The following is a 25,923-nucleotide window of genomic DNA, read 5'->3' on the forward strand; positions in this document are numbered from 1 at the left end:
GTGGATCCGGAATTGTTCCCCAACAATTCTTGATCATAATCTTAAGTATGCTTACCTAGATATCACTACTGCAACTTAATTTTATTTAAGACATATTTTGCTCATGTTGTTTCCATTTATAATTAGATGCAATGAAAATGTAACAATTATACATTCATATAAACTTATGTCTTCTATATAGTATTTTCTATTGATGTTTCTAACAGCGATCCAAAATATATAGTGAGGAAATAGGACATAAAGAGAGTAATACTAATCCAAAATATATATCATCATCATTTCAGCCAAAGAACGTCCACTGTTGAATACAGATCCCCCTTCTCCCTCCTACAGATACATTTGTTTCCAATAGGACTGTAGGAGTGGTCGTAGTACGGTAGCTTCTTGTTCTTCGGTAGCTTCTTGTGCTTCGGTAGTTCGTCGGTAGTGTAGGAGTGGTCGTAGTACGGTAGCTTCTTGTGCTTCGGTAGTTCGTCGGTTGTATCTTGCTCGTCGGTTGCTTCTTGATCTTCAGTTGCTTCTTGTTCTTCGGTTGCTTCTTGTGCTTCGGTAGTTCGTCGGTTGTATCTTGCTCGTCGGTTGCTTCTTGATCTTCAGTTGCTTCTTGTTCTTCGGTTGCTTCTTCCTGCGTTGACCGCATCTCCGCTAGCCTTTATAATGAGCGCGGAGACTCTCAACAGCGCGATGCAGATTTTCGTTGCGTCTACTGTGGCGCCATCTGTCATGTATCTGTTTCACTGCCGCCGCCGCCATGCGATTGACGGTCACGTGGGTAAGAGCTTGGCGTATGAGTGGCGCGCGATATGCACGCCACAGGACCGTTTGAAAGCGAATTATCTCCAGCGTTTTCCAAAGACATTAACAAAATCGTCTGTTCACTTTCTGAATAATTACCTTATGTCAAAGTTTACTAACAATTTAGTTATAAATAAAACCGATGCACCAATCAATCATGTAGCTGGTGTATAAATAAACGATGAAAACGTTTTCAAGAACAAATCAATCGGACACTAGTCAGAAGACGTTGCAAAAAACGACCGAGGCAATTCATTTTTTTTTTATAGTTTACCTAACGACACTTAGCGGAGACAAAGGAAATAGCGCCGTAAGTCCAAGGCCGGCGCTACGTAATAATTGCGCGTAATTGTTTCGAAAACCGGTTTCGATTCATTGATATCTCGAATAGTAATTAAAAGCCTTGAACGAACTGGTGTTTACATTATAGCCTTTAATAGAGGATGTTTTTTTATCATATGATTACCCCTTCATCGTCATTTTTAAACGGTTTTATTTAGTTCGACCCGTACGGAATTTATTTTGGTCAAAATTAGAAATTGAAATTTAAGCACCTTCCCGTTGTCAGATTGATCTAAAATTTGGTACACACATTTAATTTAGATGACAATACAATATAACAAAATCAATAACATTATAAATCTAAGATGGCCGCCGATGCAAAATGGCGGACTACATATTTTTCCTTAACCCCCTCAATATGGGTATCAAATGAAAGGGCTACACTAGTAAAACACGATGATTATGTCAAAATTTAAAATTCAAAATGGACGCCGTTCCAATATGGCGGACTAGGTACATATTTTTCCACAGCCAACACAATATGGGTATCAAAAAACCGTTTATCTTAAAAGTTTATTAAATGTATTTATTTCAGCCGTAAGATGTTTACTTCTGTTCATAGACTTCCTTCAGATATTTCCGGACCGGTTGGTAGCAACCTTCTTTTAACGACTGTCCTTCGACAACCTTATTGAGGTAAATAAAAATAAGTATAATTGTATGTATGTAAATAATATAACAAAATAAATAGCAAAAGAAAACAATGTCCTTTGATAAATGTAAATCAGTGATAGAAAAAAAATTAAATCGTTAGAATAAGAAATATTGTGATAAATTGTGATAGAGGAGAAGGTGAGAGACGATGCAAAGAAGAAAATTAAGAAAAAATGAGCATGTATGATAGAAGAATGAATGAATGATAATATGAAGATCGATAAAAGAGAATGACAATGAAAAGAAATGTGAAAAAATTATTGAAGACAAAAAATCTTGTTCCCAAAAATAAGATAGGGTGTAAGAAAGGTCCCCAATAAAGGGTACCATATTAAAAAAAAAAAAAACTTACTGAGGTCTACAGTCCACCTTGTGGGACGGCCTATGTTACATTTGTCGTAATCTGGCAATAGGAGACCCATTGGTGGGCATAGATCTAGCCCACATGTTTTCAATAGCAGTTGGAAGCGATATACATCCAGCGTTATTCAAAGCTCCCTTATTAGGGAGCGTTGATAACCTTATTAGGTTACCTAGGGGGTGGACGTCATATGATTTGCTTCCCTATCCGTGATGTCTACTCTAGAAACTCAAGGCTCTAGCGGCCATCAAGTGTACGCGCTATGACCTGTTATCCAATATTATAAAAGCAGATATTTAAAAATTTTTTTTTAATTTTTTAGTTTATGTATTTAATCTTAAAATACTTATAGACATGTATGTCGGTTGTTATACCAAATTACTCGAAAGTTCATAAAAAATAGTTACTCTTGTAGGCAACTGTGTACAGTATTACATTCTTTTAATATATATATATATATACATATATATATATATATATATACATATATATTTATATATATATATATATATATTAATAAATATATATATTAATTTATAAAGTTTCTTAACCATAAAGTGTGTGCGCGTGTGTGCGCGTGCGTCTCTCTCTTTCTCTCTCTCTCACTCTGTGTGTTTGTATGTGTGCGTGAGTGCGTGTGTGTGTATGTTTGCGTGCGTGTATGTGTTTGTGTGCGTGCGTGCGTGCGTGTGTATGTTTGTGTGCGTACTTGTGCGTGTGTGACATAACCTCTACCACTTGGTTCACGGCGCATTTCCTTATTTTTCAGTCTTCTGTACGAAATATTGTCTTAACAAGGTATAATGCGTGCCTTGGATGTGTCCAGTCAACGCTGACAACGTCTGGTCGCTACGTGAGCCGAATGCGGGCGGACGAGGAACCAATTACACTTCAATGATCTAATAGAACGTTTACTGTCGATGCACTAATGCAAGTACAATGAAAACCAAGTATAATTTTTATTAGATAACTATGTACTTTATGGTACAGTCAGACCGGAACAAATGTACCGCGCGTTAGGTTCACCTAAATACCTAACGCGCGATATGTATTTAAATATATATATATATATATATATATATATATATATATAGCACTTTCCTACATACCATTGAAAAGACACCAAAATGAAGTCACGGGTTTTTAAATAAGAAAATAAAATGATTAAATAAAAGAAATGTCTTTTATTATAATAAAAATATAATTCCCCGTTCCTGAAATTTAATATATTTATTCATCCTCATTGTCGTTTCAGCCAGTCATAGTTCACTGCAAGGCATAAGTCTCTCCCAAAGATATCTATGGGTAGTGAAGATGTTTATGTACATACATACATACACATATATATATATATATATATATATATATATTCATTTATACAATTTATTGATCGAAGGCTTCTGTAATTATTGCCGTGGTAAAGGCGTGACTTTGAGCTTTCTTATAAGACCCATCGTGATATTACATAGCTTGAGTAAAAGATGATATATTGAAACAATCTCTCCCACAACAATCCATCTTATATCTGCCACTGGAGATTTAAAACTAGTATGAAAATATTATCGGAAGAAGTATATTATTCTATACAAGAATACTATACTTATGTTATTGCCGCAATAAAGGGCTGGCGGGCGGTGCACTTTATTGCACGACTACTGCTACATAGCGGAAGGAGCAATATATAGGGTGGGCCATAAATTTTTGCTCTTTTGAAACACGTGTAGAAATAAAAGTACAAATGCTATTTTGTTTATGATTTATTTACCGTAATTATCATTTATTAAAATTTGTTTTTTAAAAATTACATCGTCGAGATGTGCTCCGTCTCGCCGTTGGCATTCTTGTAATCGACTATTGTTCGTGTGTCGTGTTGCTATTTGCAAAAATTTTTGGCCCCCCCTAGATATAGCTACTTCCGCTATGTAGCAGTAGTCGTGCAATAAAGTGCACCATAGGGTGGCTATATTAGTCTTTTTCTTACTTATTAATAAACTATTTATAACATCTAAGGTATTTGTGCAAGTCTGTCCTAACCCTAATTTTTTTTCTGAAATAACAATTTCGCGAACATTACAAAATGAACGCACCGTTGCAAGCAATTTCTCGCATCGCTGACCGTCCCCGGATGCAATCCGGGACGCTGTACCTCATCCGAAACTAATATTTATTTATGGAACACAAAAGCCTATTATCGTTTGAATTAATTTACCATCTCAATAACGGCTAAATCTCGACGTTGGAACATTTTTCTGTTGCAGGATTTTTAAAAGTCTTTACGAAATGTCGTTACTTGTTGTTATCATTAATTGCTTTATTGATATTTAAAAGTGTTATTTCATCATTTCTGTATCATCATCGTTCATCATCTCATTATCATTGCTGTAGAATGTCCATAGCTGGATATAAACATCTCCTATACATTTCCAATACAGGTTGGAAGCGGCCTCATTCAGTGTTATCAGACGGCATTATAAGGTCATCTCTTCAACTTGTGAATCTTACACTACGCTTACCCGGTCTCTGCTTTTTTTTTATTTTAATGGCCTTTATTTTTGGGACTTCGCGTAGGTCCCTATCTGATTTTAGGACAGATTATTTAGATATTTTAATAATTCTTTTCACATACTTTTCTAATTCTTTACTCTTCTATTATTCGTCATATGATCTAACTTTTCTCTTCTTTCATTGTATAATTCTCTAGTATTCCTCTACATATTAATTTCGTTTCATGCATCGTCTCTCTTCCTTCACCTCGTTCCTCAAATATCACAGGTTTAGGTTATTATCACATTTCGCTTTTAGCTTTATTTTTATTCTATACTATTTTGTATATTTATTTCCTATACTTATTAAACGCAGGTTATCACAAGTATGGTTTTCAATTTATTTACATTACTTCTATTATATTTATAACTACGTATTTTCTTTCTGGCTTTTTTCTCTCCAAATTATTTTTTATCTTTCATTAATTTTAGGCCACGCGCGACGTGATTATGTTTATCTTAATCTCCGTCGTAAAAAGTTTAACGTTCACGGCGTTACATGTACTTGAGGAGCAATTAAGTTTAAGTTAAAACTGAATAGCTTAAAGTAATTACAAGTTAGGCGATGTTAACTTCTCGGAGAGGCTTTGCAACTCATTGTATAAACACACTATTTGACACTTTCTTTTATTAAACAAAACTCTATTTAAGAATCCTTTCGTATATAATAGAATAGTTCTAAGTTAAAAATCCTTAAAGGTGTAAAATTTATGGTACACCCTATGCAAAAATAAATTATTTTAGTAATTATATATACCGTAACGTAAATATATAAAAAATAAAGGTTTTATGAACATTTTCAAATGTAAATATATACACAACTAAATTATCTTCAGTGAGGAAAGGTAAGAGTAAATTTAGACCTGTAGTATACAAGATGATTGGTTATAGGTGTAAAGGCTTTAAATATATGATAATGATAACTACAATACCCGGCGATAAATATAGCACATCGACTTTTGGAAAGACAGAATCGGCTAATTTCGGCTTCGTAGAGCGCTATCACTGTCGTACGAAATACAACCAGTCCGGTATCTATTAAGAGCTGTTACAACAAAGTATCATTTGATTCTTTTGATAATTATTTTTATTCTTTATATAAAATACACCAATTTTTCTATAAGTTGTGGCTTTAGGTTGGGGTAAAATTAAATAAAAAAATAATTTAATGCGTAAACATAATGTGAACATGTTTTTTATTTATTGCCGGGTACTGTATTTTCCTGTCGATTAATATATCGTACACTCTATACAAAGACCTGTGGTTTAACCCTTTCCACTCCAATGTCGAGTTTCACTCGACACTGATTTTGTTCCACAAGCTCCACATGGTGTAATACTTCTATTTGCGGAAAATTTTAAAACAGGAAAGATTTTTGTTACTAAAATGTTTGAATCACGAATGAATGAAACATATTCTAGAATCGCAAGATACTATAATTTAATTAAATTTTATCGATGCTACATAACAGCCTTGGAGTGGAAAGGGTTAAGTAAGAAAAAATGTATTCATAATACGGATTACTACATATTAAAGTTATTTATTGTTACTTGCAGGCTTTGTACAGCCAGAAGTTACAGGCCTTTCGCATTCCCGTACAAAATAATGTAATATATTTCACAGCGATCATTTTAAACAAAGTGATTGGTAATAGGTATAAAAGCTTAAAATTAACCCTTTCGTTACCAGCGCCGGAGCTAGCCGGCATCCACCTTGTAATGTTGGCTTATGTGTAGATCACTTTTAAGATTTATCACAGCCAAATAAATTACTAAGAATTATCCGAACTTCTATTTTTAATTAATATACCAGTAAAATCTTTAAATATGTAACACAAATGAGAAAATTAGAACATTAGTTTACCGCCATGCAATGTGCACACTTCGCGGCGCACATGCCCGGTTCAGTAGCGTCAGGCGAAACGGACTGCGGTAAGGAAAGGGTTAGCTTTCTTTTTATTGACAAATCAGCTATATATTCACGCTCTTAAAGATTTTACTTTTATAAATAATTACCTATATGCATACAAATATGTATTTTATTGCCTTTGGGTACATAAACAAACCAAAAATACAAAAAAAATGTTTCTAAAATGTACATTGACGTATTGTTCTAAATTTAAAATTTATACATTGTAACATTTTAATAAATGTTAAAAGCAGAATTGCAAATAAACAGAATTAAAGGTTCCATAGCAATGTAGACTGTATATAGGTTAATAGAACTCACCTTAATGCGCTTCCTTGTTCTCGGACGTCGACACCATTAATATTATCCTCGCTCCTCGTCTGCAGTCCAGACATTTTCACCAAAAAAACGCGGGAATTCGCCCTCCGCCAATAGGAAGACGCGTCACGTCATAACGTCACGGAACTGACCAATCACAGCGCCGCAGATTTTACCGCTCATATCTGCAAAGATTTGAACAAAATTTAAATTCGGAACGCGGATTATAACTTATCCAATATGGCGAAAGGAAGTTGCATTTCGCGCGTGCCGTTACGTAACTGTTCATCAAATATAGAGTACCTTCGTCTATCTCTTTTACTCGCGGCGTGTTAATGCGAGATGGACGGTAAACCTTATAACGCTTACGATTAGTGTTATAACAGTTTCGTTATTTAACGCGCGATTTTAACTTTACAGCTACAATTAAATAGCGGATGTGTGTTATGATCTGAAGGTGGTCGTAAAAGCATTTTTGACTATTAAAACTTTACATCTTTCTTACATCATTTAATAACGGCCAGTAAAAAATTAAAATGTTTAAAATAAAAACTTGTCACGATGAAACTCAATGAAGAAACAACTTTTAACGACTCTTAAAGTTGTTTTTACTTCTTATCTCATACCGGATTTCCTTGGACGTTTTTCGAATAAAAAAAAAGTAAAACATCATTTACATACTTATATAATCTACAATCATGTATAACAGTGATTTCCAAAGTGGTCTATATCGCCCCTAGGGGTCTATGACAACCTGCAAGGGGTCTACGTCAGCGAAAAAAAATTTGAGGGTCCATGAAATGAAAGGGTCCACGATAGTGGATCTCAACACATACACTGATTGTACCTATTTACTTACATCATACTATCTTATAATATCAAAACATTTACATTATTTATAAAAGTACCTATGAAGTAAAAAAAATATTATATATGTTTATAAAATTGTGTAAGTTGAAGAATTTTGGTATTCGTTTCATAAACTACTCAAAATAACAGATACAAAATTTTATTTTGAGTAGTTTTAATTTAAATTCAATTAATAAATGTATAAATTAACATGTGTTTTTAATTAGTTTTTAACACTAAACTTCACTACAGTTAGAAATTTACAGGAAATCAATATCAAGTAAGTAGGGGGTCTAACCAATACGGCAAAACATGGCAAGGGGTTTACGACACAAAAAAAGTTTGGGGAACTCTGACGTATAACATAAAACTTTATTTCCATACTCAGTATAATTAGGACGTTAGATAGCTATCTGCTTAATTTCTTTTTAACATCGTCATTATTTCTGCCGTAATACGTTCACAACTGGACCACACCCATAGAATTCCTTTGACGGCCTTAACAAGGTTGTTTGTCCACTTTGTGATACCATAATGTAAATTCCACAGCGATCATCTGTTCTGCGCGCTGTAATTTACTGCCACTTTAACCTTGCAATCCTTTAGGCTATATCGATTAGTTTCGTACATGTATTTGGCGTCTTTTGGCCTTACGACGTGTGTTCATATGAATAGATTTCTTATGATCTTTGTACATCTTCTTCTTCCCTTTTCCCTTTATTTGGGGTCGGGTCTCCTTATCAATTTGCGCCAGGCCACTCTATCCTAGGTTGTCCTTGCATCAAGTTGAAGGGTTTCTAATTCCTTTCCTTCCCTCTTGGGAATTCTGGGAGGCTTAAGGCAGTTTTTACCACGTGGTCATCTGGTTTTCGTTGAATGTGGCCATATGATCTTTGTACATAAAATGTTTATTTGAAATGATTATAATTGAATATATTACAAGTAAAGACAAGTTATTAACTTAATTTTTTATAAATGTACATTAATGTAATATTACGTTTTTTTTTGTACTTTCAATACAAGTTCCATTAGACTACATGTTCGTCGTAGTGGTAAGACGCACATGAGATGTCTCAAGTCAAGAGACAATTTAACGATTGTTTACTTTTCCCATCCTAGTCGAATACCTCAAGAGGGGCTAGTCTTTTTCGTTTTCAATCCAAGAATGATTTTTTATGTGTTAAGCTACTTAAACGAGGTTCATGCTAAGTGCCTTTTGCGCTCTGCCCACTTTAGCCTGTGGAATTTGTTAATGCCAATAGGCAACAGTGTAGAGCCTGACTATATATATATATATATATATATATATATATATACACATGTGTGTATATATATATATATATATATACATGTGTGTGTATGTATATATATAAATTAAAAATAATTAGATAGACTTAGACTGTAATACTTGAGATGATGAAAGGCCCTGAAAATTTTATATATATATATATATATATATATATATATATATACTCAGTCTATCCGTAACAATGTGTCACAGTCTATTCTTATTTTGTTAGAGCTTAAGTTATTTATATTACAGACGTATGTATATTTACCACAGTGTATTTTACTGTTCTTTCTTTATTTCAAAATTTAAATTTATATATTTATTTTATTACTTTGTTCTTTTCGCCGAGAAGAGGTTAGCTAATAAACATACACACCGAATGAAAGGCGATACAAAGAAGGAAATTTAGAATGAATGAGAATGTACGATTGTGTGAAGACTGAAAGAAGAGAGAAAGAACGAAAATAAAAGACACTTGAAAAATTTATTACAAAATGTAAAATTCCCTTTTCCACAACAAGCTAGCGGCCTCCAAGAAGGCCAATAAAAAAACCTTTACTTGGCGAAAGAAATGTTTCTATGAAAATAACCTTATGCTCTCAGATATAGCGACGAGTCAGTACATAGGTGGAAAATTCTTTTCATCATATCAGTCGAAAGACGTCCACTGCTATAGGCTTACCGTGAAGATCACCAAGATGACTGATCTTATATCTCTTCGTGGATCCATCACTTGTAATTAAAAAATTGTAGAAATATATTCGATATATAGAGAACGTAATTGTACGAAATCTCTGCCAAGGAACGAGTCAATCTTCACGCATCGTCTCCTCGTTGCGATGGTCGGATGTTATATAATCTGCATTACGTGCTCGCAAAACATACGGAGATTATGTTACGCTCGAAGCAATCCGTTGTTTATGAATGTAATGGAGTTGACTCGATACTTTATGTTATAATGTAACACGATACTGGTTTATGGGTGATGGATGATCACTGCCGTCATTACGCACTGCCTTTTTTATAGCAAAAAGAGACCTCAGAGGTCTCAGATCAAGGCGCTGCAGAGCCATCCGAGCTATTTACGACTTAGAGTTTAGAATCTCCATGAGAAATCGGTTTAAAGAGGTCAATATTCTTACTGTGGGCTCGAAATATATTTATTATAATGTATTGTACGTTCTGTGATAACAATGTGTAACGAAAACAATGTAAATAAACAGAAATAAAATTATAGAGATTAAGAAAAGAGGAAAGAATGAAAGTTGAATAGAGCGAACGAGAAAGAAAGATGAATTGTTGTATGAAAGAGAGAAAATAGACTGAAAGAAAATGAAAATGTAAAGAAAGAAAGAAGAGAAAGAAAATAAAAATGAATGTGAAAAAATATAATTGTAAAATAAGTCCCTGTCCCACCATAAGATAGGGGTACGAGAGGCCCCCAATAGCGGGGGTCATTAAAAAAAAGAAAAAAAATGTATTGTACGTTAACAATAATTATAAATTCTAAAAGTAAGGAACGTCAAAAGTGTATTTACAAAGCACCGTGAAAAACTGATTGTATCAAAGTTTCAACTGCAAAAAATTCATTTGTAATTAGAGGTTCTAGAGCGAAGACCACGCCAACCAAGCGCAACCAAGGACATCCACCCATAAGATGGTTGGAATATTTAATAGAATAAGGCGTTATTTTGTGGAAGTCCGCCCTAAGTAAGAAAAAGACCAATATTTAGCAACTTCCGTACATGCACACAGACTCTGTGTTTGACACTAATCGGTGTAACAAAACTCCTGAAGATGCCCCGTGGAGGGGTGAAACACGTGTTGAGTGATTTAAAGGTTGCAGTTGTGTAATTCGCATTGTTTGCCGCATGCGCATTTATCAGCGGGCTGGCGGGCGGTGCACTTTGTTGCACGACTACCGCTGCATGTGCGGAAGTGGCTAAATATTGGTCCTTTTCTTATATGGTTGGAAGACGCTGGACGCAGACCACATCCAACCGGTCCTCTTGGAAATTTAATGAGAGCCTTTCGATCATCTGTGAACGTTCTACAACTGAAAGGATGACGATGTATGTTAAATAGTCCGGACATTTGGTTACAGACGAAACATAGAACTTTTTTTATATCGATAAAAGACTTTGTGACTAAAATTTTCTAACGCATTCCTTTTATTTACAACTAGCACTACCTCGCCTGCTTCACATACTTAACGAACGCCTCCTTTACCCCCCCCCCCCCCGTGGTTTGACTTCATAGAATCTTAGCTGCTCTTTACTCGGCGAAAGGAATATTCCTTCCAAATTTCTAGTCTATATACATCATGGTTCCAGAAATATCGTGATAAGTCAGTATAGGTGGTAATTTCTTGTATAACATATATAAGGATATTATCCGTATAAATGAAAATGCATAACTGCGCCTATCAAATCTAAGCGTACCATTTCTTTTTCTTTTTCGTCGGATGTAAATAATTTAAGTTGAATAAATAATCAACACGATTACACAAGTCATTTTAAGCCTTATATAAAAGGAAATAGAATACAAAATCGAATGTCTCGGTTCACCCGCATAAGTAAATCAATTAGATGCATTAGCAACTGATACTGACGGATTCGACCCCGTGGCCTTGCGCTACATTGCCCCATTCAACGAGCCACAATAGACTTTAATATATTGTTTTCGTTTAACAGAGGTGTCTGTTGAATTGAATGTTAGAACTGATTTTAGAGTTCCGTAAGCGGGATAATAAAACCTTTATAAAAGGATTTATAATTATCTGTATATATTACTATGATAAAAAGGAAAGTGAAGTCACATTAATTTATTACTTCTATTGGAATTTAACTGACCAATAACTACTGAAGATGGCAACACTTTTGTTTCTCATTGCGCCATGCCATTAGAACTCGGGGATTCCCTTTGTAACTAAAACCAACGCAATTTTATTACAATTTTACTTTAACTTTGTTCTGATAATTTTAAAGTCTAGTTTCAATTACAGTACATCGGCTAATTTCGGCTTCGTAGAACGTTATCTCTTTCGCACGAAATACAACGACTGACAAAACGTCACACAGGTAGCGTGGGACAGAGATAACGCTCTAAGACGCCGAAATTAGGCGATTCTGTCTTTCCATAGATCGATGTGCAATATTTATCGCCATTTACTGTACGTGGTGTATTGTAATGTTATAACATTTTGTAACTATTTTTATTATTTAAATGTTCACTTTGTTCCATTTCCTTTTTAAAATGTAGTATTTTCGAAACCCTGGAACCTATTTTCGACCTTTACACGGTTTGCTATGAAAAATGTTAAATCACTTTGCGTCGTTTCAATTTGTGTCTTGTGACAATGTGACTTTAAAAATAGACGCTCTATTTTATCTACCGACAATATATAGGCTGTTTATTGATTAAATAAATTTAATACCCCAGAAGGTACTTTAAAAGTGCCCAAAAAAAAAACCATGAGTATAAAAGATCTTATTTGGAGAATAATATGAACAAATGAAGTCATATAACATCGATAATGTCTCATTAAGCCAATAGTTTTAAATTTGGAATCTTTTTAAAACAAATTAAAATTCTTTGATGATATTTTATTACGTGAAACAAATAGCGCGTGCGAGGCGCGCAGACGCAGATCGTTAAATAAATTGCCTTCGCTTTGTAAACACAATGGTTCACGTAAATAAGCAATTGAAATGCGCGCGATTCCTCGTTCACACCGTCGACGAGGGCGCGTTTGTCCCAAGTGATAGACAATAAGCGGTGTGATAAAATACTTTTTGTTACTTATATGTAAAAATTTGACTACTGAACATTCTAGACAAAAACATTGGCGTGCGGTGCACTTCATTGCATGACTACTGCTGCATAACGGAAGTAGTTATATATTAGTCCCTTTCTTAGTAATTTTTAAATCGTTTCAGCTTATATTTTGCACCACGCCAGAACGCGATCGGAATGGCAATTTTTACGCGCAAGCGATCGTTCCGATAATTCGCCGCCCGCCGATATTCGCAGCGGCCTTAAAATGCAAACTAAAAAGGAATTCCTTGTAACCTTTCCCGTAACTATGTTTACTCCTTTTTCCTTATACGCCATCAGAGAAGCAATTATAATAATTGTTAACGCCGGTCCGAGACGATGAGCGAGATACGGACTTGAATATGAACTAGAGAAATCATGCATTACTGAATAATATATGAATGTAAAGCTTATTTGCTTTACTTTCTGGCTTACGTATGGTATCCAAAAATCAATGGTATCTGTAATAATAATATATATTATATTATATAAATAATTATTGTTTACTACCTGTCCCTGCAGACTTCATACAGTCAAGAGTTATATGCCTACCGCATTGTAAATAATAAATGTAAAATATTTCCAACTGATTACTTTATACACAGGAATAGGTGTTAAATCTTTTTACTGACAAATACACTATATATTCTCACCATTTTAAATCAATCAAGCGGTAAATATATACAAATAAATTAAAAGTCTACAACCCATTAGTTATAAGTATCTAACCAAACAGGTGAAACAAGAAAAATATGTGACATCAGAACATAACTTCTGAAGATGCCCCGTGGAGGGGTGAAACACATGTTGAGTCGTTTAACGGTGGCAGTTGTGTAATTCGCATTGTTTGCCGCATACGCATTTATCGGCGGGCTGGCGGGCGGTGCACTTTGTTGCACGACTACCACTGCATGTGCGGTAGTGGCTAAATATTGGTCCTTTTCTTACAAAATTATTTTACTACCTTATTTACCAAAGTAGACTTTCTGAAAAAATGTGACCATACATCCAAGTTCTACTGAACTCTGAAGAACCATACATATTTTATGTTAATGTTTGAAATCCTTAAAAATGTGTAAACATTTAAATTTATGTCACAAGTCCTATTTACGACGTTTAATCTAAATATAATGGATCCAGATTTGTATCATATATATATGAGCGTCTATTTTCCTTATGCCTTAATAAAAATAATAATTAAGAAAAGTACCAATATACAGCTACTTCCGCCATGCAGCAGTAGTCGTGCAATAAAGTGCACCGCCTGCCAGTCAGATAAATGCGCATGCGGCAAACAATGCGAATTATACAACTACCACCGTTAAATCACTCAACACGTGTTTCACCCCTCAACGGGGCATCCTCAGGAGTAATGTTATATCGATTAGTGCCAAACAAATACTCTGTGTTATATATTGGTCCTTTTCTTACTTGGAATGGACTTCCGCGAAATAACGCCTGAATCCATTTGATAAAAATAATAATAATTATCTGAATTGATAGAACAGTTCTCCAGTTTTGAGTTCAGAAACACATTTTGTAATTGGCAAAATAAAAAAAAATTATAAAATACTTAAAATACCGCCATTAAAATATAGCATCAAGCAATTCGAGTGCTAGTTATGTTATTTGACTGTACTGGCGCTCAAAATGAACTCGCAGACCGGAAAAAGTTGAAGTTGAAATGTGGAATGTCATCGATAGAAAGACGAACCAAGAAGTGCGTACTCTATCTAAATCACGTTCAAGACAAAAATTTTGACAATATCTTACCAACGAGTCTTAAGTTATTTTGGCCACATTGTCCAAAGTCAACCAAGTAACTCCGATAGACTGTAGGAAGAGTAGACATCGACAAACTACAGGTTTTAAGAAAAGGAGATGAAAAAAGACCACGTAAACGATCACCTACCTACTGGTGTGATCAATCAATAACCGTACTCTATCATCACTGGCCAGGCATGCAAAGGATAAGATGCATAGAAAATACTCGTCATAGTTATCGTCAAGACGTTTTAAGCGCTGGCCTGCGAAATCCAGAAATACCACTTGAGCTGCCTAACCTTTGAGGGAAGGCGAAGGAAGTGAAGCGATATATAGAAGGAAAGTATGAAAAAGAATGACGTATATTAATAGAAAGAATGAACTATATTGTGAAGCACGAAAAATGAGTATAAAAATGTGAAAAAATTATTATGTAAACTAAAGACACCGTCCACCCACGGCATAAATTATACGAGAGGTCCCGAAAAAAGAGTCAAAAAATATATCACTTGATCAGCATTGAAAATCCGTTCTGAACTCTTTGCGGTCGATGACATTTTCGGTCGTGTTAGGTGGCAAATCGACGCGATTTTCGCTAATGTGTCGGTCACAATATAGGTACAATAACATTTCGAAAGGATATCAACAATATAGAAACCTTCAGCGTACACCATCATGATGCCATCGTCCTTAGTAGACGTGGTTTATAATCATCACGGACCGCGGAGAGCGCCCAAAGTCCTCTTACTCTCCAAGCGGAAAACGCATTGTGCCGAATTGATGTGAATGGTGAATGCCAAGGTGATGAGCTTGGGCAGCAATCACTAGTGAGCGCCTATTTCTGGCTTAAAAAACCAGCAATGAACTCGTGCCTCCCGGTCAGTAGGGAGAGTCGAAGAATGAAGTCGATTGTGAAGTATCTGCCTGCTGTCTTAGTACCTTGGCATATTTCTGCGTACATTTAATACGGGTTAAGTATAAAGTAACATCTTATATATATACACTAATAGAATTATACAAGCATAATCCAATACAGATGTATTTAAGTTATTACCATCGTAACGCATAACAGTCGATGTAAAATCTCATAATCTTTTCAATGTTTTAATTAAAACTCTGTTTATATACGTTCAAATAATAACGACATTTTATTGCCCATTTATATTACCTGTTTCGAGTTCGCAGAATTTTAGCGCTGTGAATATTAAATTATATGGAATGTTCCATACATCGTTATCAACTACAAGCTACATTCAGGGAGTATATATTCCGTAAATATGCCGAGAATACAGAAACTCATACAGCTATAGGTAATTTATATAGGATTATAGGTGATACGTTCCTAGGTGATATAAATACATTAAAAAACTTTCAAGTTAAACGGTTTTTTAATACCCATATTGTGGTGGTTGTGGAAAAATATGTACCTAGTCCGCCATATTGGAACGGCGTCCATCTTGAATTTTAAATTCTGACATAATCATCGTGTTTTACTAGTGTAGCCCTTTTATTTGATACCCATATTGAGGGGGTTAAGGAAAAATATGTAATCTGCCATTTTGTATCGGCGGCTCTCTTAGATTTATAATGTTATTGATTTTATTATATTGTATTGTCATCTAAATTAAATGTGTGTACCAAATTTCAGATCAATCTGACAACGGGAAGGTGCTCGAATTTCAATTTCTAATTTTGACCCGAATAAATTCCTTATGGGTCGATCTAAATAAATCCATTTAAACTTTTTTTAAACATTTTAATTATCTTAAGGCTTTAATAATGGTTTCAAAAATTTTGTAATTTTCTTTTACTTGGCTGTTTTTAAAAGGTCCTTCAATTCAGACCGATACGCGTAGTCGCATTAACAATTTGTCTCAATAATAAGACAGTCCCGTAAACGTATTTGGGTTTTTTAACAACATTCCTCTAACTCGAACTTCACTAATTTCTTGTCCTTTTCAGTCGATAGATAAAACTAATTCATTTATTGCATGATAATTTAATAGCATAATAAAGGTGTTTATTATTAATGTGTCTATACAACTAGATACCAATGTATTGGATGATATTATGGAGCCTAGATATTAAGTATAATAAGCATATATATTTATTTCTAACCATCTCTTTCATACTTGTGACCAGTATATATAATAAAATGTAATAAAAAACAGGAAATGTAAATTGTACAATTTTATGATATGTGAAAGATATTCGAATTATCCTATCGAGGAGGCGAATTTGATATTTTGTTAGATTTAATTTTAATTCAAAATGCTAAAATATTTTACGTGATTTAGAACGTGACAGTAATTATTTGGTGTATCTGTTAGAGGGCTTACCCACGCCGCGTTCGCATCTGAAGAACCTTTTTTCTACGTATGTATATACATATACGTATTTACTGTGTATTATCATAATTTTTCATTGAGTCTATATAAAGAGCATCATCGTCATTACACACAGGACAGGGCTTCCTCATAGATCTCCAATAGGAAACTGCATCCAGCGTCTACCGACAACCTCAACATGGCCTTCTGTTCACCCTGTAGTCGGACGTATGCGCTTGTCGTTTTTAAATTGCATATTTTAACGTTATTTCATTCTTAAAAGCGTGCATGAATTAAAAATAGAACACGTAACTGGCGACTGATAAATATATCGTTCGAATTTTAAAAATTGCCGCGTACCGGTTAATTGTCAAGGCCCGGCCTCAGCGGGCAGAGAAGCCTTTTTAAGTGCGAATTGCGCAAGATATTTGCAGTGGGAGCACTATGACACTTTTGTGTCAGGGGCGTAGAGTATTGTTCGCTTATAATGTGTATTTAATAATGTATGTACTCTGTATTGTGTGTATTCATCCTCTTTGTCATTTTGTTCACATTTTGATTTTCAAACTTTGACTTTTGCAATTTATTGTATGTACTAAATCCTCTTACTTCTTTAGATATTTATTTCCTTGAAAGAAATAGAGAACAATTGTAGCAATAATAGCATTTACAAGCGGATTTGAGAGGTCATGACGCTAATGGCACTTAGTCAAAGAGTCGACGCTTCCCTCAAAAGCTTTTGCCTGCTTTATTACTGAAACGTGAGGTCACCACATCAAGTCCCCATATTGGCCTAGACTGAACTTAGAACAGGTTTAATTCCGACTGGAAAATAATATTAAAATAAATTTAATAAAAAAAAAACAATAAAAATACCAAGGCTGCGTCTAATATTCCTTAACACATTCCATGGCATGTGGGGCGTATACTTTCGCTTGGCGCTGTACTTTCCGTTCAGGACATTCGCAGTAGTCATTGAAAAACAAAGTATTCTTAAACAAATAAATTGTAGACTCTAATATAGACAACTTCACATCACGCATGCGCGTACGTAATGCATATTAAAATTTATAACTTTTTCCCGCTAATTATAGCTATACAGAAAAAGTGTAAAGCATACGTCTTAAACGACTTTTTTAAACGGTTTTATTTAGTTCGACCCTTACGGAATTTATTTGTTTATTTATTTGGGTCAAAATTAGAAATTGAAATTTAAGCATCTTCCCGTTGTCAGATTGATCTGAAATTTGGTACACACATTTAATTTATATGACAATACAATATAATAAAATCAGTATCATTATAAATCTAAGATAGCCGCCGATACAAAATGGCGGATTACGTATTTTTCCTTAACCCCCTCAATATGGGTATCAAATGAAAGGGCTACACTAGTAAAACACGATGATTATGTCAAAATTTAAAATTCAAGATGGACGCCGTTCCAATATGGCGGACTAGGTACATATTTTTCCACAACCATCACAATATGGGTATCAAAAAACCGTTTAACTTAAAAGTTTTTTAAATGTATTTATTAATTTTTAAAGCGTCGATCATATACGCCCCGTTATATACGTGGGGCCTGAATGAAAAATCTTCAAAAATTGCCGCGGCACAGAACGTGTTTAACAATAAAAACATAATAGACTATCACATGACATCTATTTCGTAAACATTATAATACCATTACTGTTTGCGTGACTACGTTTTTTCCCAAACATTATATTCTGTTGCACAATTTTAATAATTGTACCACCTATCCGCGTACAGTGCGTACTAAAATAGACAAAAACATTCTAAAACGCATCAAAAAATAATATATATAAATCAATATACAATATGAGTAAAGCTACTCTTGTAATGGATATATATTTTTAAAATACGGAACACACATGATTATTGGTTATAGATATAAATGCTTAGGTGTAGTTACATAACCCTCTAAACAATAAACTCTGAACCCTATTGCCATGAACGCATTTTTGTGTACAGTTCTCGGAGATTCTAATCGAGTACTATCTCGAACTTACTAGAACCTTATCCGAAGTATAAATAGGTGTACTCCCCATGACGACAATTCAGTGTTGTTTTTTGAGGTATAAGATTAAGATCTACGATCAGTGATATAAAAGTGACTATTTGGTAAGTTACTTGGACAGTGATTTCTTGAGCGATTTGGAAGCGTATTTTGGACTAAGCGAAAGTATACTTTGTATCTAATGGATTCAGGCGTCATTTTGCGGAAGTCCATTCTAAGTAAGAAAAGGACCAATATATAGCTACTTCCGCCATGCAGCAGTAGTTATATAGTAGTTGTTACATAAACTACGATTTTTTAAAATAGAACTTTCTACTTTCAAAAATAGAAAAATATTCACGTGATAATTTTATGAAGTCAGTCTTTTTTATATTATATATCGGTCCCCTATCTTAAGTCGATCACAGTGATTTCAGTTTCAAATAAGTAGTACATAATAGTACATTTTTTATCCGCATTCTCTTCTGTCAACCTTCACAAGTTCTTTTACTATATCTTCTTTCATTCATTACATTTTCTTTTACATTCTTTTGTTTCATTCACAATTCTTCTACTATCAAAATTTAGTTCCCTAATTTTTATTTTTTACTTGCATATATATTATTTTACAATCCTTTTGCTTGTCAAAGTTATAATAATTTTTTGTTTAATTTTGCAGCCTAGCATCTTTCTTAAGATCAAACATTTAATGCGTTCAAAGAACGTAAAACCAGGCCCGCATGGTAACGACATTACGTCACACTACAGCCTGCACTTCTCGCCCGCGTCAAGTGAACAAACAGCCTGAAGTCTTTCTCAACAATGACCCACTTAAGGTGCGAGTAAGGTTAACATTGTCTACTTATAAAGTCGACACTAATTAAAATATGCTTATTGAATTAACAACCTTTTGTCTTTTTTTTAATTATTAAAAACTACCTATCCTTGTAAGAAAGATCGAGCTAAGATTTGGCTCTTTCAGACATCCTTAAATACTACGACTCTAGTCGAGGTACTTCTCTCCTGGAAGGTCCTGAAGCCCAGTAACTCCATGAAGATTCCGCCCAAGCGATGTCACAACTCAACAGTCTTATATATGCAGACACCGTATAGATTATTTATCTTTAGTCTTTTGTAAGATAATAGTTTAAAAGTATTATACATTATATTAAATATTCCGTACAAAATCTTTATTTAACTTTTTTATGTTTTAATTGTGATATTTTGTCATCTAATTTTTTCTATGTTGTTAATAATTTTATATGTTTTTAATTAGAAATAAATAGTTTTAGTGTATAAGTGTGTGGGTGTAATTTCTCAACCAGCCAACCACCTTTGTAAAAATGCCATTTATTTGCCAAAAACCTGACATATAAACTTTAATACAAATTGGAGTTGATACACTAAATTTGAGATATTACATGCAAATGTGTCCCATAAATCAACGTTAAAACCAGCCCTTTCACACGCTGTTGGTTTGACATGGATGATATATAATATACGGGCCCGTGAAATATCTAAAATAACGAGCCGGCATTATATTAAATACGTATTGAATGACGTCTCAACTAGAGGTCCCCTTTCGGAGGTTCTGTAGCAAAGTGACTCTATGAAATGTCCGCCCAAGCGATCTAAGAGGTCTGCACCTTCACTATCCGGTGATATATCAAATGTAATAACCGTAAATGAGATGAAAACCATATTGGTTAAAAGTCGCAACTCGTTGTGGTTTTGTGAAAAGTTTGTTTTTTTAAATATTAAACCGTTGTAATGTATGCGATTGGTCAGATTTTATTTTACACTTCCGATCATTTTAAACAAAACAAATAAACCTATTTGAAATAGTAGCATAAGTTTTGATGGTTATAGATTTAAAAGCTATAAAGCGATTAATATATTGCTCATTTATAGTGAATGAATTAAAATATAGTACCCTATACATAAATCAATGGTTTCAGAAATTAGACATCGCAATTATAATAAAGTAAGACTGCAATATTGGGATAACTACATAATAAAATTAAATATTGTGTGTGATAGTATCACAACAGATTTTATACCGCCAGAAGTGCTTTGTATGGCGTATTACAATAGAAAAATAAATTAAACATATTTCAGAGTGATCACATTATACAAGGTGGATTGAAAACAAGCGTAAAAAACATAAAGGGGTGAATGTATAGCACATTTTATTAATTAATATATTTTAAACTCTATCTGGAAAACAGGTTTGAGAAATAAAATTTAAAATAATGATGATTTAGTAAGAATAATCGTTTTTAAAATTCGAATTATTTAGATGAAATTGTCATTTAAAACTTTCAAGCATTAGGAAGGCAGGTAATTTTTTTTCAAAGTTGGTAGGACTGTCTATAACATTTGCCAAGCGTATGTTTCGTCATTAGATTTAATTAATTATCTCCGAGTTATATTTTTTATGTTTCAATATTGTCAAACGCGTCAAGTTTCGATTGCTGCCAAAATAATTCAATTATTTTCCATCTATCGTTCCGCAACCACCGTATTCACTTGATTTGACTCCGTGCTACTTCTGGGTATTCAGTAAACTTAACAGGTGAATGAGGGTACGCCATTTTGACACGATTTAGGAGAGAAAAACCTAAGGGCTTGAAAGCTATATCGAAAAAAAGTCTATCCCAATTGTTTAGAGGACTAGAAAAAGCATCGGCAAAAGTACATTTTATCGGAAGGGAATAATGTTGATTAGGACTTGGCTGACGGTTGAAATTATTAGACTCGCATGTGAAATTAAAAAACCCAGTTCATGTAACATATTTCAGAGTCATTACTTGATCCATACTTTGACTCCTTTATAGCTTCTACACCTATAATCAATTCTGTAAAAAGGTTACTTTTGACATTTACAAATACAGTACCCGCTTAATTAAAAGAGGGTAGTTTCATAATTTTCAAATTAAATCAAAATTACAACTCTACAAAATTACATTGCCGCTAATTATCTGTGCATCTCGCAACAGCGCGTGACAGACTGACTCACAATTCATTATCCGTGGGTAGTTGTAATTATCATATTTAACAGCTGTTAACAATTTTTATGCATTAACCCTTTCCTTACCGCAGGTCGTTCCGCCGAAGTTACGCTACTGAACCGGGCATGTGCGCCGCGAAGTGTACACATTGCATGGCGGTAAACTGATATTTGAATTTTCCATTTGTCTTACATATTTAAAGATGTTATTGATTTTTCTTAGTAATTTATTTGACTGTGATATATCTTAAAACAGGAATAACACACAAGTCCACATGACAAGGTAACTTAACGCTGGTAATGAAAGGGTTAAATAGCGTAACCAATGTGGTAAGGCGTCGATTGAAACGGTAATTTAATACAATGTGATCTAGAAGCCTATAGACATCCATTGCAAGGTATATGCTTCCCTCAATTATACGAATTGATAGATATTACATAGGACTATATTTTAATATCGTACACAGTTGGCAGCAAAAGAGTTATTAATTTTAATTTCTATTTCTAGGAAAAACCTTATGTAAACCGTTATATCTGCAAGATATGGGCCTGCCCCAAAGATATCTTTGGGGAATATACCATAATCGCCACGATTGGCTGGCAGTTTGGCGATCGTGATGTGGTATTATGGTATTCAGAGGACGCTGCTGTCCATCATCTGGAAACATATTTATAAACAGTGTGTACAATCCTATATAATTAATGCACAAATTGTGAATTATATAACATTGTTTCGGGAATGTAATCCGTGATTTTCTATCACAATTCTCAGTCATCTACCGTTGGACTACCAATGCTCACATTTAAAAAAAATTACCGTGTTTTAATTTAAGAATATACATTGTTTAAATAAACGCTTCGTCGATTAAAAAAAAACATTCGAAAAACATTTTAACCGGCCTGTATTCGTCAAAAGAAATCAAACAACAACAATCCAACGGTTGCAAGTCGCAGTCCTTTGGCCTACCACTGTTTATTCTTAACTTCATTACACTGTACTATGACTTCATAGGAGATAGCATACCTTGGAAGTGATATATTCGCCTGCGGGCTATTTTATATCGTTTAAAAGAACATAGTTCAATATTTATTATGAGTATATATAACTAAATATATGCCTTTATATGGACATTATAGGTGGTTGTTCTTCTCAGGTATAAGGCTTTTATTATACGAACATGCGGTACACTGAACTTGACGAAAAAAAAGAAGTAATCCATCAAAAAATTAAGAATTTTTAATTTTTAATTTGTTATTTACTCTGTGGAATGAATACTATAATTTTATTTATTTCTAGAGCCAAACAGTTAAAACATTGTTCCAATTTTACCGTAAACATTAATGCTACAGCCAATTCAAAAATCAATGGTTTTAGAAATAAATAGAAAAAAGTAATTTACAATAATTACTTTTTTCTATTTTTTTTTTATTTATATTTCAAAGTGATCACTTTATACAGATTAATTGGAAATAGGATGTAATTTTTGTGAAATGAGCTACAGTACCCGGCGATAAATATTGCACATCGACCTTTAGAAAGAGACAATCGGCTAATTTCGGCTTCGTAGAGCGTTATCTCTGTCCCGCACTACCTATGTGACGTTTTATAAGTCGTGCGACAGAGATAACGCTCTACGAAGCCGAAATTAGCCGATTGTCTCTTTCCAAAGATCTATGTGCAATATTTATCGCCGGGTATTGTATACATCTGTATATAAAACTATATATAGCTAGGCATCCTACTAGATGAACCGATGACATAGCTAAGATCGCGAAGCGACTAAATACAGGCAGTGGGCGTTCATCCCTATATAAAATAAACTAATGAAACAAACATACTTTTTAACTGGGTTTATTTGTTTTTTTAATGGTAACACAATAATAAAATCAACAGAACGGGGCCGATGTAAAATTTATGGTTCTTAAAATCTAGTCTAGTCCGAAACCGGTTTAGGTTGCACCCAAATAACCTAGATCTGGATTTTAGTCGTACATCAAATATTACGGTTACTTTTAACGGGATGTTGTTTGTTTATTTAACATCGTTTTTCGTGTGAATGAACGCTGATTTTAATTTAAAACTGGCTCGTAGAGTTCTTATTATATTGCTACCGTAACCGCTGTACCGCGCTTTATAAAACCGCAGTTAGGTGTGCCGAGGAATAAAAGCATAATCGCTACTGCGGACATTGACAGGCATAACGGAGTCACCGATACTTCAAACCCCCCCCCCGTCTTGCCGCGCATACCTAAGGCGCGGTACTGCGATTTAAGTAGCACTATTTTTATATTGGTCTGCGATAGCCAGTAAACAAAAGTTACTGGCTATCGCAGACCAATATAAAAATAAGTCAAATTTCAGAACAATTTATTTACATATTTTTCTTTAAACTTTTAACATGTAATTTTTGCGCGGGAATTATAATTCACTTTTTTATAGCAATGAAGAGAAAAAACAAAGAGAAAATTGATGTTTGTTACTATTTTCCCCGCACATTTCCCATTTTCTTTCTTAACGATAAGATTCGTGTCTAGATGTATATTAAAATAAAAACTATAAGCGACTTGGTCAAGTCCCGCCAGTTTTTTTACGTTTACATTTAGCAATAAATTCAATGATTCATTTTCATTTGCATATAAAAAGATAAGCAAAGCTATATCTTGATTGTAAATGTGAGCTCCAGTTATATTATGGTATAATCATAGGACGCTACAAGAATTGCCCATTGTATAAACCATACAATTAACGATAATAAAAAAAAAGTAAATAAAAACAGCGACTCCACCGTTCCAATTTCCCCGGCAGATTACACAACGTGAGATAACGCACTGAACAATGCGCGTTGCACGGAATAATAGCGGACAACGCGCTATTGGCCACCGGTGTGTGGTACAAGCGATAAGCGAAAGCGATTTCATTATTTATTACTTTTTTAAGTAGTTAGATGATTTTTCACATTTAATAGAAAACTAAAAGATTATTAGAAATTTAATAGCCGTACAGTTTCATAGAGAGAGCTTTGCCCGGCATTTCTCTGACTGACCTAATCATGAAACAGGAGATCTGTATATGAATGAAAGTAATTATCACAGCAGGCCACTTAACACGTAAAATTGATGGCCACTTGAGCCTTTATATTTCGGTGAGGAGATCACCGACCAGCAAAAACAACACAAAACATCCACCGTACAAAGTACATAGATGTCTTTTCTAAGATCGGAAGATAAATATCCTATTGAAGATTCTCTGGAATAATCCTACGTTTAGCAGTGGACGTCTTAATGCTGAAATAATGAAGACGACTACTTTGTAGTGGTTTCAGCCTACAGACACCCACTGCAAGACTTAGGTCTCCCCGAAAGATATCTATAAGGGGACATACCATAATCGACACGCTTGGCATGTGGATGCGATCGCAGTGTTGTATCTTGGTACGCAGAGGATACTGCTGTCGATCCTCTGGAAACTTGTTGCAGTGATTGTTAATGCACAAAGCTTAAATTATATGCAAGACTATCTCGGAAATCGAACTTGCGGTCTATGATCGCAAAATCTCTACCGACTATTTTGTCGCACATTTTGTTAACATAAGAATACATAAGTACATTTTGCGGTCAAATCACATTATGCAGTTTCTTATTGACAACATTCGAATGGAATTGAAGAGATTTGTATGATTAATATTTAAAACTGAATATGTAATGTCGCTATGAACTTTATCATTCATTTAGAGAATGAGTAGTTCAGAGTTTCGTAGCTTGAACTTCAAGGATTTCACTATAGTAGAATTCAATCTGATTTTACTTTATTTTATATTGGACTTTACCCGTACACAAATATCAATAAATTAATTAAAATATTCTGTGGTTATTCCATTAAGACACATTACTAAGTTTTTGTTTGGTTGCTGCTGTAGTAAAATA

At 34.1% G+C, this 25,923-nt stretch overlaps 1 protein-coding gene across 1 annotated transcript in view; it reads right to left on the reverse strand.

Annotated features, from left to right (window-relative positions):
* The window catches only part of LOC137924890 (pleckstrin homology-like domain family B member 1), a 164,169-nt gene that overhangs the window by 113,863 nt on the left and 24,383 nt on the right, over positions 1-25,923 (reverse strand). Inside the window, exon 2 of the mRNA XM_068768274.1 lies at positions 6,926-7,107. Coding sequence (XP_068624375.1) covers positions 6,926-6,999 — 74 coding nt within the window. The 5' untranslated portion in view covers positions 7,000-7,107. The remainder of the gene's footprint in view (positions 1-6,925; positions 7,108-25,923) is intronic.

This window comes from Battus philenor, unplaced genomic scaffold (assembly GCF_028537555.1).
Source record: "Battus philenor isolate CCGP_79_NKW_IND1 unplaced genomic scaffold, ilBatPhil1.0.hap1 SCAF_25, whole genome shotgun sequence".
Classification (NCBI taxonomy): Eukaryota; Metazoa; Arthropoda; class Insecta; order Lepidoptera; family Papilionidae; genus Battus; species Battus philenor.